Here is a 12,092-nt window from a genome sequence, read left to right on the forward strand (position 1 = left end):
CTAATGCGTACTCCCAGATAATTTATGGAATTAACTGCTTCCAGTTGCTGACCTGCTATATTGTAGCTAAATGATAAGGGATCTATCTTTCTACGTATTCACTTGTCTACATTGAGATTTAATTGCCATTCCCTGCACCATGTGTTAATTCGCTGCAGATCCTCCTGCATTTCAGTACAATTTTCCATTGTTACAATCTCTCGATACACCACAGCATCATCTGCAAAAAGCCTCAGTGAACTTCCGATGTCATCCACAAGGTCATTTATGTATATTGTGAATAGCAACGGTCCTACGACACTCCCATGCGGCACACCTGACATCACTCTTACTTCGGAAGACTTCTCTCCATTAATAATGACATGCTGCACTCTGTTACGTAGGAACTCTTCAATCCAATCACACAATTGGTCTGATAGTCCATATGCTCTTACTTTATTCATTAAATGATTGGAGGGAACTGTATCGAACACCTTGCAGATGTCAAGAAACACGGTATCTACCTGGGAACCCGTGTCTATGGCCCTCCGAGTCTCGTGGACGAACAGCACGAGCTGGGTTTCACACGATCGTCTTTTTCAAAACCCATGCTGATTTCTACAGAGTAGATTTCTAGTCTCCAGAAAAGTCATTATACTCTAACATAATACGTGTTCCAAAATTCTACAACAGATTGACATTAGAGATATAGGTCTATAGTTCTGCACATCTGTTCGACGTCCCTTCTTGAAAACGGGGATGACCTGTGCCCTTTTCCAATCCTTTGGAACGCTTCGCTCTTCTAGAGACCTACGGTACACCGCTGCAAGAAGGGGGGGGGGGGGGGGGGGGGGGCCAAGTTCCTTCCCGTACTCTGTTTAAAATCGAACTAGTATCCCATCAGGTCCAGCGGCCTTTCCTCTTTTGAGCAATTTTAATTGTTTCTCTATCCCTCTGTGGTCCATTTCGATATCTACCATTTTGTCATCTGCGCGACAATCTAGAGAAGGAACAACAGTGCAGTCTTCCCATGTGAAACAGCTTTGGAAGAAGACATTTAGTATTTCGTCCTTTAGTCTGTCATCCTCTGTTTCAGTACCATTTTGGTCACAGTGTCTGGACATTTTGTTTTGATCCACCTACTGCTTTGACATAAGACCAAAATTTCTTAGGATTTTCTGCCAAGCCAGTACATAGAACTTTACTTTCGAATTCATTGAACACCTCTTGCATAGCCCTCCTCACACTACATTTTGCTTTGCATAATTTTTGTTTTTCTGCAAAGCTTTGGCTATGTTTATGTTTGCTGTGAAGTTCCCTTTGCTTCTGCAGCAGTTTTCTAACTCTGTTGTTGTACCACGGTGGCTCTTTTCCATCTCTTACGATGTTGCTTGACACATACTTATCTAACACATATTGTACGATAGTTTTGAACTTTGTTCACTGATCCTTAACACTATCTGTACTTGAGACAAAACCTTTGTGTTGAGCCACCAAGTACTCTGAAATCTGCTTTTTGTCACTTTTGCTAAACAGAAAAATCTTCCTACCTTTTTTAATATTTCTATTTACGGCTGAAATCATTGATGCAGTAACCGCTTTATGATCGCTGATTCCCTGTTCTGCATTAACTGTTTCAAATAGTTCGAGACTGTTTGTCACCAGAAGGTCTAATATGTTATCACCACAAGTCAGTTCTCTGTTTAACTGCTCATGGTAGTTTTCAGATAAAGCACTTAAAAATATTTCACTGGATTCTTTGTCCCTGCCGCCCGTAATGAACGTTTGAGTTTCCCAGTGTATATCCGGCAAATTACAATCTCCACCCAGAACTATAACATGGTGGGGAAACCTACTCGGAATATTTTCCAAATTATCCTTCAGGTGCTCAGCCACAACAGCTGCTGAACCAGGGGGCCTATAGAGACATCCAATTACCATGTCTGAGCCTGCTTTAACCGTGACCTTCACTCAAATTATTTCACATTTCGGATCTCCGTCAATTTCCTTCGATACTATTGCACTTCTTATTGCTATAAACACGCCTCCCCCTTCACTGTCCAGCCTGTCTCTGCGGTATACATTCTAATGTGAGTTCAGAATTTCATTACTGTTTACATCTGGTTTCAGCCAACTTTCTGTCCCTAATACCATGTGGGCATTGTGACCGTTTATTAATGAGATCAGTTCTGGGACCTTTCTATAGACACTCTTGCAGTTTACTATTAGCAGATTAATATTGTTATTCCCTGTTGCAGCATTTCGCCCACTCCTACCTTGCCGCGTCTCAGGAGGCGTCTCGTCGGGCCTAGGGAGGGAATTCTCTAACCTAAAAATCTCACATGTGCACTCCACATGTACTCTGCTACACTTGTACCCGCTTCCTGCATGTAGTGCATGCCTGACCTATTCAGGGGGACCCTACATTTCTCCACCCGATAGCGGAGATCGAGAAATTTGCACCCCAGATCTCCGCAGAATCGTCTGAGCCTCTGGTTTAAGCCTTCCACTCTGCTCCAAACCAGAGGACCACGATCGGTTGTGGGAACGATACTACAAATAGTTAGCTCAGATTCCACCCCATGAGTGAGGCTTTCCACCTTCACCAACTCCGCCAACGGCCTGTATGAACTGAGGACAACCTCTGAACCCAGACGGCAGGAGTCATTGGTGCCGACATGAGCAACAATTTGTAGTCGGGTGCACCCAGTGCTCTCTATCGCCATCGGCATGGCCTCCTCCACATCTCAGACGAGACCCCCCGGCAAGCAGACAGAGTGAACACTGGCCTTCTTCCCAGACCTTTCCACTATTTCCCTAAGGGGCTCCATCACCTGCCTAACATTGGAGCTCCCAATCACTAATAAACCCCTCCCCGCGTGTGCCTGCTCAGACCTTGCTGAAGGAGCGGCCACATCCCCACTCACAGGCAGAGCGGGCGACGCCACACGGCCAGCCTCCACATTGACCCTCCACCTCGTGCGCCGCCAATGCCGCTGAACCCGCCACTCCCCTTGGGGAAAGTGTGGCCCAACCGAGCCCGGCACCTGCGAAGATGTCTCGACAGCAGGGACAGTTGGTGAAGCATGTAACACCTGGAGTGTACCATGCAACGCACCAGACTCCCCACTGCCGCTACACTCCGAGGCAGCAACCTGGAGACGGCTGACCACGACCATCAACACGTTCAGCTGTTCGCGAACAGTGGCCAGCTCCTCCTGCATCCGTACACAGTAGTCACACATCCTATCCATCCTAAGAAATCACCTCAGGTATCACTTTTTTCACCCATAGGCTCTACTACAAAGGAATCTTGCAGTGTACCCATCATGTGGGATCTGCACTCACTGCAGGCCGAGTTGTGGGCTGTATGGCATTTACGTCGCTCAAGGCAGAAAATCAATGTGGGAGTAGTTGTGGAGTGCACATGCTGTCCTTCAGTCTAGATAGTAGTTTGAGGGCATCTGATGAACAGTCACCAGTTGATCCACAGAGAGAAATCAGATTACAACCAAAGTACACACACTTCAAATGTCAAAATTTTAAGAGTAAATTGTCAAAATATCTGTAACCAAATTCCTGAATTTCTGCCCTTCAGGAAAGTTGTTACACTTAAATTATTCTTGGAACCAAGAGCTGGCTGAAACCGAAAGTACAAAGCCTCAAAGTATTCACAGCAGGGTATGGAATGTATATAGAAAAGACCGATTATACACCATAAGAGAGAGACTGCTCACTGCTGTCGACAGAAATATTGTCTCTACTGAGGACGAAATTGAGTCTGAAGTTATCTGGACATGAGTAGCAGGCCTAAGTGAACTCAAGTTAATTAACGTGTTTTTTACTGAGCACCTGACTTCACAGTAACAGTTGTAGAATCATTGAATGGAAATCTACACCCAGTAATTCTGAAAGGCACTATTACTTGGAGGCGACTTTAATCTACTGAGTATAGACTGGTAGGGCTATGGATTCGTTGCAGGTGGTACAGTCAGTCAGTCTTGTGAAGTCTTTTTGAACATTTTCCCAAAAACTTGCCGTGATGCAATAGCTCAACTGGCCGCATGCAACAGAAATATTTTAGACATTGTGGCTATTAACAGGCCTGATTTTATCGATAGTGTCAGTATAGAGACAGGGTTTAGAGATCATGTCATCATAGTTAAGTTATAAATTCATCAAGAAGGCTAGAAGAGTATTTACGCTAGAAAAAGCCGACAAGCAGTTGTTAGCAGCCCACTTAGACAGCAAATGGACATTATTTAGCTCCAATATGATGGCCATAGAGGAGCTATGGGCAAAGTTAAAAAACATTAATTGCACTCTGGAGATGTACGTGCCACATAAGTGGATTAAGGAAGAGCAGGCTCTCCATGGTTTAAGAATAAAATATGGGAAATACTGAGAAAACACAAACTGTTGCACTCTTGGTTCAAAAAAGAATGCGCAAATGTCAATGCCAAAAAATGGTAGAAATTCATCTCCATAAGATGATCAATATAAGTAGCTTTCAACAACTTACACCACCAAACCTTAGCAACCGATCTTGCTAAGAACCCAAGAAAATTCTGATTATATGTAAAGTCACTATGTAGGTCGAAGGTTTCTATGTACTCACTCATCAACAAGTCTTCCCTAAGCAACCAACCAGTCTAGTGTTGCAACGGAATACATCAAAAGGAAAGATTAAGTTTTAAATTTTGCATTTAAGAAATGGTGGATCATTCAAACATACTGTCATTTGATCATCACACAGATTCCCATATGGAGGACACAAACACACATCCCTCACATAAAGAAGCAACATAGAGTTGAAACAAATAAGTTGCCAGATACAAATGGAATTCCAATTTCATTTTAGAGGGAGTACTCTGCAACACTGACATCTTTACTTAGCTTGCATTTATTATGTATCTCTCACTCAGAACAAAGACCCCAAGCAATTGGAAAAAAGCATATGTGATCCCCTACATACGAGCAAGGTAAAACAATGGGTCCGAATATTTACAGACCAATATCCTTATCATCATTTAATTACAGACAATTATCCTTAATGTCAGTTAATTACATAAAAATATCCTTAATTTCAGTTTGCTGTAGAATTCTTGGAAACATTCTGAGTTTGAATATAGTAAATTCCCTTGAGACATAAAAGGTTCTTCCAGTGAATTAACAAAGATTTAGAAAGCACTGCTTGTGTCAAACTCAACTTGCCATTTTCTCACAAGGTCTTTCCTGAAAACCGAGGATGGAGGACGACAGGCAGATTACGAATTCCTAGATTTCTTGAAAGCGTTTAACACAGTGCCCCACTGTAGACTGTTGCCAAAGGTCCAAGCATAAGGATATTTCAGTAGTTCAAAAACTACTTATGTAATAGAACCCATTGAGTTGTCCTCAGTGATGTAAGTTCAGCAGAGGCAAGAGTATCTTCAGGAGTACCCCTAGGGAGGTACCATACGACTGCTCTTATTCTCTATATATATCAATGATCTGGCAGGCAGGGTCAACTGCAATTTACGACTGTTTGCTGATGATGATGTGGTGATGGAAAGCTGTCATTCTTGAGTGATTTTAGTGGGATACAAGACAAGTTAGACAAAATTTCTAGTTGGTGTAACGAGTGGTAGTATGTTCTAAGTGTAGAGAAATGTAGGTTAATATCGATGAGTACAAAAAAGCAATCCTGTAATGTTCGAATACAGTATTAGTAATGTGCTGCTTGACACAGTCACATCAATTAAACATCTAGGCATAACTTTGCAAAGTGATATGAAACGGCATCATCATGTTAGGTTGGCAGTCATGAAAGTGAATGCTTGACTTCATTTTGCAAGAATTTTGCAAAAATGTAGTTCATTTTTAAAGGAGACCATGTATAGAACCCTGGTGTGACCCTATCTTGAGTACTACTGGAGTGTTTGGAATCCCACCAGGCCACATTAAAGGATGACACTGAAGCAATTCAGAGGCACACTGCTACATTTGTTACCAGTAGGTTCAATCAACACACGAGTATTACAGAGATGTTTTGTGAACTCCAACGGGAATCCCTGGAGGGGAGATAATGTTCTTTTCACATAACACTACCGAGAAAATTTTGAGAACTTGCATTTGTGGCTGAGTACAGAATGGTTCTGCAGCCACCAACATACATTTTGCATAAATTCTGCATGGAAAAGAAAATAGAGCTTGTACAGAGGCATGTAGACAGTCATTTTTACATCACTCCATTTAAGAGTGGAACAGGGAAGAAAATGACTAGCTGTGGTACATGGTACCCTCTGCAATATTCCGTTTAATGGCTTGAAGAGTATGTATGTAGGTGCAGAAGAACTGAGTGTACATATCAATAGTATGTAATTAAAAGACACTGGTTGTTACACACTGAACAGTATAACAAGTTGTTGACATTCTGTTTGTAACCATCTGTGTGTTCACATCACCTCAACCAAGAATCAGTGGTCATTCCTAGAAAGTTTGCATCTGCTACACAGTCTACATTTAATTTAGCAATGTCATTTTCCATCTTCAAACTGAGATTCATGGCATTTGCTTTCTTTATGTTCAATGTCACTTTTTTGCTTAATCACTAATTGTAAACTTCCTTGAGGATTTCCATTTGCTTTCTCAGTGACTATAATATCACAGTCATCAACCAAGAGAATTTTTTCCCAGCACTATATTAGGAACAGTACTGGTCTTAAAATAATACCCGAGGATTGTGAATTCTACTATGGCTGATTCTGTACTTCTCTCACTTCAGAAACCAAACTGTAATTCACAAAACAACTTTTGAGAAATGTTAGTAATTTCCTGAAACCAATGTACGGTAAGAGTAAGTATTGACAAGATTAATAATTTTCAGTGCATGCACTGTTTAATCTGAAAGGAACAAGAGGTTTCTGTCTCTCTCTCTCTCTCTCTCTCTCTCTCTCTCTCTCTCTCTCTCACTCTCTAAGATATATTAAAAGATAAGAAAACATATTACTTTATCTTTGACATGGAATAAATTCAATTTGTGACTAAGGGATGGAATAAAAGTTTCAGAGCCGTAAGATGACTGTAAATCAAGGTCATTAGAGATTGAGGCCAAGATCAGAATGTATCAATGATCAGGAAAAAATCTGCCATGCCCTTTCAAAGAAACAATCCAGGCATTTGCCTAGAGCAATTTAGGAAATTTGTGGAAAACCTAAATCTGGATGGCCATACATTGGTTTGAGCTGTAGTCCTTCCAAATGAGAGTCCGGTGTGGATTCTAAATCAAAGGAAAATTATCACAAGCAATTCTGAATCAAATGTAAAACTGTTTCTAATCTAGATGAACCTCCAATATGAACACACACATTTACCATTGAAATATATCTAAATTTAATCCTTGCATGCAGCTACTTCTTTTTCTGAGTAACTTGTCCAAATTAAGTTTTTCTTACTGTCGGATCAGAGGCCTAAATACCCTCCATAAAAATAAGCTGGATGGTTGGTTGATTCGGGGGATGTGACCAAACAGCAAGGTCAGTGGTCCCAAAGGATTGGGGAAGGAAGGCAACCATGCCCTTTCAAAGGAACCATCCTGGCATTTTAGGGAAAGCACGGAAAACCTGTATCATATAAATAAAATGCTGAATCCATCTTTCTTCATCTGTTGATGAAGTTAGCAATATTAATTCTTCTGTTCAGACAGAAGTTCATTCCTAAAATGCCACTTTTTTCTCTAACAGTAGTCTTATATGATCTGCCTCTACAAAAATGCCAGGGACTTGAAATGCTGATTTAGCTTGTGTATATCCCTTTGTCTTCTGCATCTTTTCACTTTATTCACAGTCAAATTCCCAGCAGTGACAAATGTATGCACTGATACCAAAATAAGTTTCTATAGCTTGTTTTTGTTCATTTCTAACATGAGCAACACGAGGTGTAGCAAGACCTGTGAACTCTGAAATGAAACAGAGTGACAGGTACCATACTTGCCACGAGAGCACAGCTCTGACGCACAGACAATAAATAATTCAAGCAGCCAAGGGTCAAGAGACATTTAATGTTAATGGCAGAATCTTTGAAATAACAACAATAAAAGAATTCTAAGAATGTGTACAGGGTGTTTGTTTAATATCTTTAAAAATAAGCATTGTTTCAAAAATGTTCGAGATGAGAAGTTAATATTTTTGAAGGGACTGGCCGCCCCTTAACCCACAGCACCTCCCACCCACCGACGGATGACTATTTTTAAATGGGTGTAGGTGAATATGGATTGGGGCTAAGAAATGAAAGAGGAAGCCGTCTGGTAGAATTTTTGCGCAGAGCATAACTTAATCATAGCTAACACTTGGTTCAAGAATCATGAAAGAAGGTTGTATACATGGAAGAACCCTGGAGATACTAGAAGGTATCAGACAGATTATATAATGGTAAGACGGAGATTTAAGAATCAGGTTTTAAATTGTAAGACATTTCCAGGGGCAGATGTGGACTCTGACCACAATCTATTGGTTATGAACTGTAGATTAAAACTGAAGAAACTGCAAAAAGGTGGGGATTTAAGGAGATGGGACCTGGATAAACTGAAAGAACCAGAGGTTGTACAGAGTTTCAGGGAGAGCATAAGGGAAAAATTGACAGGAATGGGGGAAAGAAATACGGTGGAAGAAGAATGGGTAGCGTTGAGGGATGAAGTAATCAAGGCAGCAGAGGATGAAGTAGGTAAAAAGACGAGGGCAAGTAGAAATCCTTGGGTAACAGAAGAAATATTGAATTTAATTGATGAAAGGAGAAAATATAAAAATGCAGTAAATGAAGCAGGCAAAAAGAAATACAAACGTCTCAAAAATGAGTGACACGAAGTGCAAAATGGCTAAGCATGGATGGCTAGAGGACAAATGTAAGGATGTAGAGGCTTATCTCACTAAGGGTAAAATAGATACTGCTTACAGGAAAATTAAAGAGACCTTTGGAGAAAAGAGAACCCCTTGCATGAATATCAAGAGCTCAGATGGAAACCCAAGTTCTAACCAAAGAAGGGACAGCAGAAAGGTGGAAGGAGTATATAGAGGGCCTATAGAAGGGCGATGTACTTAAGGGAAATTTTATGGAAATGGAAGAGGATGTAGATGAAGATGAAATGGGAGATAAGATACTGCGTAAAGAGTTTGACAGAGCACTGAAAGATCTGAGTCGAAACAAGGCCCCTGGAGTAGACAACATTCCATTAGCCTTGGGAGCGCCAGTCCTGACAAAACTCTACCATCTGGTGTGCAAAATGTATGAGACAGGCGAAATACCCTCAGACTTGAAGAAGAATATAATAATTCCAATCTCAAAGAAAGCAGGTGTTAACAGATGTGAAAATTACCGAACTATCAGTTCAATAAGCCACAGCTGCAAAATACTAACATGAATTCTTTACAGACCAATGGAAAAACTAGTAGAAACTGGCCTCAGAGAAGATCAGTTTGGATTCCGTAGAAATGTTGGAACACGTGAGGCAATACTGACCTTACGACTTATCTTAGAAGAAAGATTAAGGAAAGGCAAACCTATGTTTCTAGCTTTTGTAGACTTAGAGAAAGCTTCTGACAATGTTGACTGGAATACTCTCTTCCAAATTCTAAAGGTGGCAGGGGTAAAATACAGGGAGCGAAAGGCTATTTACAATTTGTACAGAAACCAGATGGCAATCATAAGAGTCGAGGGGCATGAAAGGGAGGCAGTGGTTGGGAAGGGAGTGAGACAGGGTTGTAGCCTATCCCTTATGTTATTCAATCTGTATATTGAGCAAGCAATGAAGGAAACAGAAGAAAAGTTCACAGTAGGTATTAAAATCCATGGAGAAGAAATAAAAACTTTGAGGTTCGCCGATGACATTGTAATTCTGTCAGAGACAGCAAAGGACTTTGAAGAGCAGCTGAACGGAATGGACAGTGTCTTGAAAGGAGGGTATAAGAGGAACATCAACAAAAGCAAAATGAGGATAATGGAATGTAGTCGAATTACGTCAGGTGATACTGAGAGAATTAGATTAGGAAATGAGACACTTAAAGTAGTAAAAAAGTTTTGCTATTTGGGGAGCAAAATAACTGACGATGGTTGAAGTAGAGAGGATATAAAATGTAGACTGGCAATGGCAAGGAAAGCATTTCTGAAGAAGAGAAATTTGTTAACATCAAGTATTGATTTAAGTGTCAGGAAGTCATTTCTGAAAGTATTTGTATGGAGTGTAGCCATGTATGGAAGTGAGACATGGACGATAAATAGTTTGGACAAGAAGAGAATAGAAGCTTTCGAAATGTGGTGCTACAGAAGAATGCTGAAGATTAGATGGGTACAACACATAACTAATGAGGAGGTATTGAATAGAATTGGGGAGAGCAGCAGCTTGTGGCACAACTTGACTAGAAGAAGGGATCGGTTGGTAGGACATGTTCTGAGACATCAAGGGATCACCAATTTAGTATTGGAGGGCAGCGTGGAGGGTACAAATCGTAGAGGGAGACCAAGAGATGAATACACTAAGCAGATTCAGAAGGATGTAGGCTGCAGTTGGTACTGGGAGATGAAGAAGCTTGCACAGGATAGAGTAGCATGGAGAGCTGCATCAAACCAGTCTCAGGACTGAAGTCCACAACAACAACCAAAAAATACCTTGATCACACCTTAATTTTTTTTTACATGTGTGGTAGATGGCACTAACTAGCCAAGAGTTACAGCAGTTGGACTGAAGAACACATCAAAATATGCCACCTAGATGATGAGACTTGAGGGGACTCACCTGATTTCGGTGAGTCACCTTAATTCTCACCGTCTAGGTGACTTAATAACAGGCTATAGGGTGATCTTTGGTTCGCTATAAATAATGGAAACAGTAAAGAATATGATGCTCTGAACCAGTCTGTAAGTAGTCTTCTATGTGAAATAGCATATATATGGGTAGGTGGCGGTGGGGATGGGTGCCTTTCTCTTCTCTTGAATGACACTCACCAAACAGGGAAGACAGTGAGGAATGCATCCAACCAGTCTTTATATGGGTAGTGGCCACAATTGCCCTTGACTTTACTGCACATGGAAGCAGATTTCGACATAAGCAGCACAGATTGTTACATACTGGTAAGTATACCATTAAGAGAAAGGATTCATCTTTTCCTCTCCTAATCAAAAGGGCAGTTTCAGCAATTAATGAATAGATGCTTACTGAATTACAAAGTGTGATGAAAAGTTACACATACATGACATGACTGGGGAGGGGGGGGGGGGGGGGAAGGATTCTGATCTGTTGTCTACGTGCTGTTTATAATATTAATGAAAGTAAACAACAAATTACCAAAAGCTTAGAAGTAATTTAAGTGTTGCACATTTTACTTCAAAATGAGATGGTGTGTTTCATATTGGGTGAAAAATGATCAACACTTCACAAAACTATTCAGATACATGCTAAGTTTGATCTAAAATTACCAAAAAGTGACCTTAAAATTGAATAAAACTCCTTAGTCAAAGTTTAGTATTTTACTTTTGAACTGTAGGGTATACAATGGTAATGCAATTTGCTCAGTAAAATATCAAATGAATAAAAAATATAATTTATTTTTACACAGTTCTATATTACAGATATGCTGAAAATATAACAACATAATTCGACAGCTAGGTGATTGGACACCATCCTTTTATAATCAGCCAGCTGTGGAACAATGTTACCTTTCAGAAAATTTACAATAGCTGAGGACTCATAATCAACAAATGTGAAGTTATTTCCTGACCTAAATATTTTTCAAATGCAGTTATATTCATATTTGTATCACTAATTTCATACACATGCACTATAATTAACTGCAGTATGTTCCATAGAGCTTCATATAACTTAATGCTCACCGAAATCCGGATACTGCTTTCTGATAAATGGTTGTATCATTGCTTTTATCAAAGATGTAACTTAATGCTGCCACAGTTGGGCCCCAAATGAGAGAGAATAGATCATGATCAAACAATCCATTTGGAGAATGAATGAAAATACCATCCTTGCTGGCACCTCTTCGAAGTAAAACTTTCCATAGATAATTCTCTCTTACTAATCCTGTTTGCTCCGCTGGCATAACAATTTCTTCAGATCTTTAACAAAATCA

At 40.3% G+C, this 12,092-nt stretch overlaps 1 protein-coding gene across 2 annotated transcripts in view; it reads right to left on the reverse strand.

Annotated features, from left to right (window-relative positions):
* The window catches only part of LOC126334838 (Golgi-specific brefeldin A-resistance guanine nucleotide exchange factor 1), a 290,716-nt gene that overhangs the window by 163,372 nt on the left and 115,252 nt on the right, over positions 1-12,092 (reverse strand). For both annotated transcript variants that reach the window (XM_049997502.1, XM_049997501.1), the window contains exon 17: positions 11,842-12,078. In XM_049997502.1, coding sequence (XP_049853459.1) covers positions 11,842-12,078 — 237 coding nt within the window. The remainder of the gene's footprint in view (positions 1-11,841; positions 12,079-12,092) is intronic.

Source organism: Schistocerca gregaria, chromosome 2 (assembly GCF_023897955.1).
Source record: "Schistocerca gregaria isolate iqSchGreg1 chromosome 2, iqSchGreg1.2, whole genome shotgun sequence".
Lineage (NCBI taxonomy): Eukaryota > Metazoa > Arthropoda > Insecta > Orthoptera > Acrididae > Schistocerca > Schistocerca gregaria.